We start from the raw sequence: 1,753 nt of genomic DNA, 5'->3' as shown, positions 1-1,753 counted from the left end.
CTCCTGGAAGGGATGATGTCTGTACTGAAATGGGTAAAATAGTAGTCCAAGTAGGCAAAAAGGGAGAGGGCCTTTTATCCTCAGAAAAGAAATGGTGGAAAATTTATGAGTCGTGAATAGGTGTGGATGAAAGTAGTTTGTCTGAATGTAGCTCCAGGGAATAGTGGAGGAGCAGGAAGACATGCAGTTGCAAAGGTAAATATATGCCAGATTTTGCAGGGAACTGCTCAGACATGCAGAGGGTCTGGGCTCATAATCTACAAGGTATTAAATGCTAGTGTGAAGAATGAAGTCTGTTTTTGGATGAAGAAAACAACATGATAAAAGTGTTCATCAGAAAACATGAAAGGTGGACTTGTGAGGGTGGTAATTGAAGGCACAAACTACCTGGAACGCTTTGATGACAGCAAAAAGAGCCCTTGCTAGTACCTCTTCCTATTTGTCCTCCTCCTCTTCCTTTTTCTACTCTCTCTTCTTTCCTTGTCCTTTTTCTACCTCCTGTTATTTCTTATTTTTAAAATAATAAATTAGATATAATTTAGTCACACATGGTCATGTCAACTTTCCTCTCGAATGGTCAAAAACTTTATATATTAATAAAATAATTGTAGTATAGCCTGACTTTGAAATAAAGCACCATGATACTGTTAACTTTAAAAAAAAAGAGAAAGGAAAAAGAAACCATAAAGGTGAACACATTTTTATTTTATTGTTCAAATAACAGAATTGCAGGTATTTTTTTTTTTTTTTTGGTATTTGTCCACAAAAATTTTAGTGTCTGTTCCCTATTTTGGTACTCCTTTGGTGGAAGTCAGTTGTAGGTAAGATGATTTTCATGTGACAGAGATGGTTGATGAGCTGACCTTGAAAGACAGGCATTAGATGTATCAGCTGTCATAGGCCTTGGGATTCATGGGTTGCATGCTGGTAGCAGATTAGAAAAAGGAGCCCCATTGGCTGACACATCAGGACATCTGGTTGGAAAAGTGGAAGGTTCCACCATCAGTTGAAAATAACTATTCTGTAAGGGAGATATGATGTGGAACGGAGAAGCAGAAGTTGTACTTGTAACATCATTCACAATGTGGCCATTTGCTTGAGTGTAGCTGCTTTCAGAGGACATGTGAAAAGTGGTCAACTGATTTAAACTAGCATGTTGATCTGTTATAGTGCGTTCTGATGATCTAACTATAGTTGATGGAGGAGAAAAATTACTTGCGATTGAGTTGATAGAGTCGGTTGTATTAGCAACTCTCCGGCTGGTAGGCTTCCTTGTTAGAGGCACGTTTAAATTTGTAGAGTTTGAAAGTAAACTTTCTCCACTAGTTTCGGCAACTAAACCAGCAATACTATTATCCACATTACCCTCTGCTCTAAAGTCCTTCTTGTTGAAATCTTGAACTAATGGAGCAGATACAGGAGAAGCATTTTTAACCCTGATTCTTCTTTTCATTCTGACTAAAAGTTGGGGACAGCCTCTCTTAAAGTTTGGATTACGATAGCACTGTAACTAAAACCAAAGGAGAAAGTTATTCAGTGACATTTTAAACCAAAAGGAAAGAAATAATAACAGATCTACCTACAAAATCCCAGATTTCAGTTTCATCAGATGAAATTAACATCATCAAATAAACGTGTACATTGTTGATTATTTAAAACATTGTTCTTACTGGGAAACAAACATTTAAATTCAGTCCTCAAGTGAAAATGTGTTGTCACAGTATCTGTGAATATCTATGAATTGCTTCTTTGA

General features: G+C 36.8%; 1 protein-coding gene across 1 annotated transcript in view; it reads right to left on the bottom strand.

Moving 5' to 3' along the window:
* Positions 1-910: 910 nt before the first annotated feature.
* Positions 911-1,753, bottom strand: part of LOC103581681 (heat shock transcription factor, Y-linked-like) — a gene marked incomplete at its 5' end in the record, with an annotated part of 3,763 nt that continues 2,920 nt past the window's right edge. Inside the window, 1 exon segment of the mRNA XM_008563459.1 lies at positions 911-1,510. Within this exon segment, the coding sequence (XP_008561681.1) occupies positions 911-1,510 (600 nt within the window).

Source organism: Galeopterus variegatus, unplaced genomic scaffold (assembly GCF_000696425.1).
Source record: "Galeopterus variegatus unplaced genomic scaffold, G_variegatus-3.0.2 Scaffold13673, whole genome shotgun sequence".
Lineage (NCBI taxonomy): Eukaryota > Metazoa > Chordata > Mammalia > Dermoptera > Cynocephalidae > Galeopterus > Galeopterus variegatus.
This window is presented reverse-complemented; position numbering and strand designations above follow the sequence as displayed.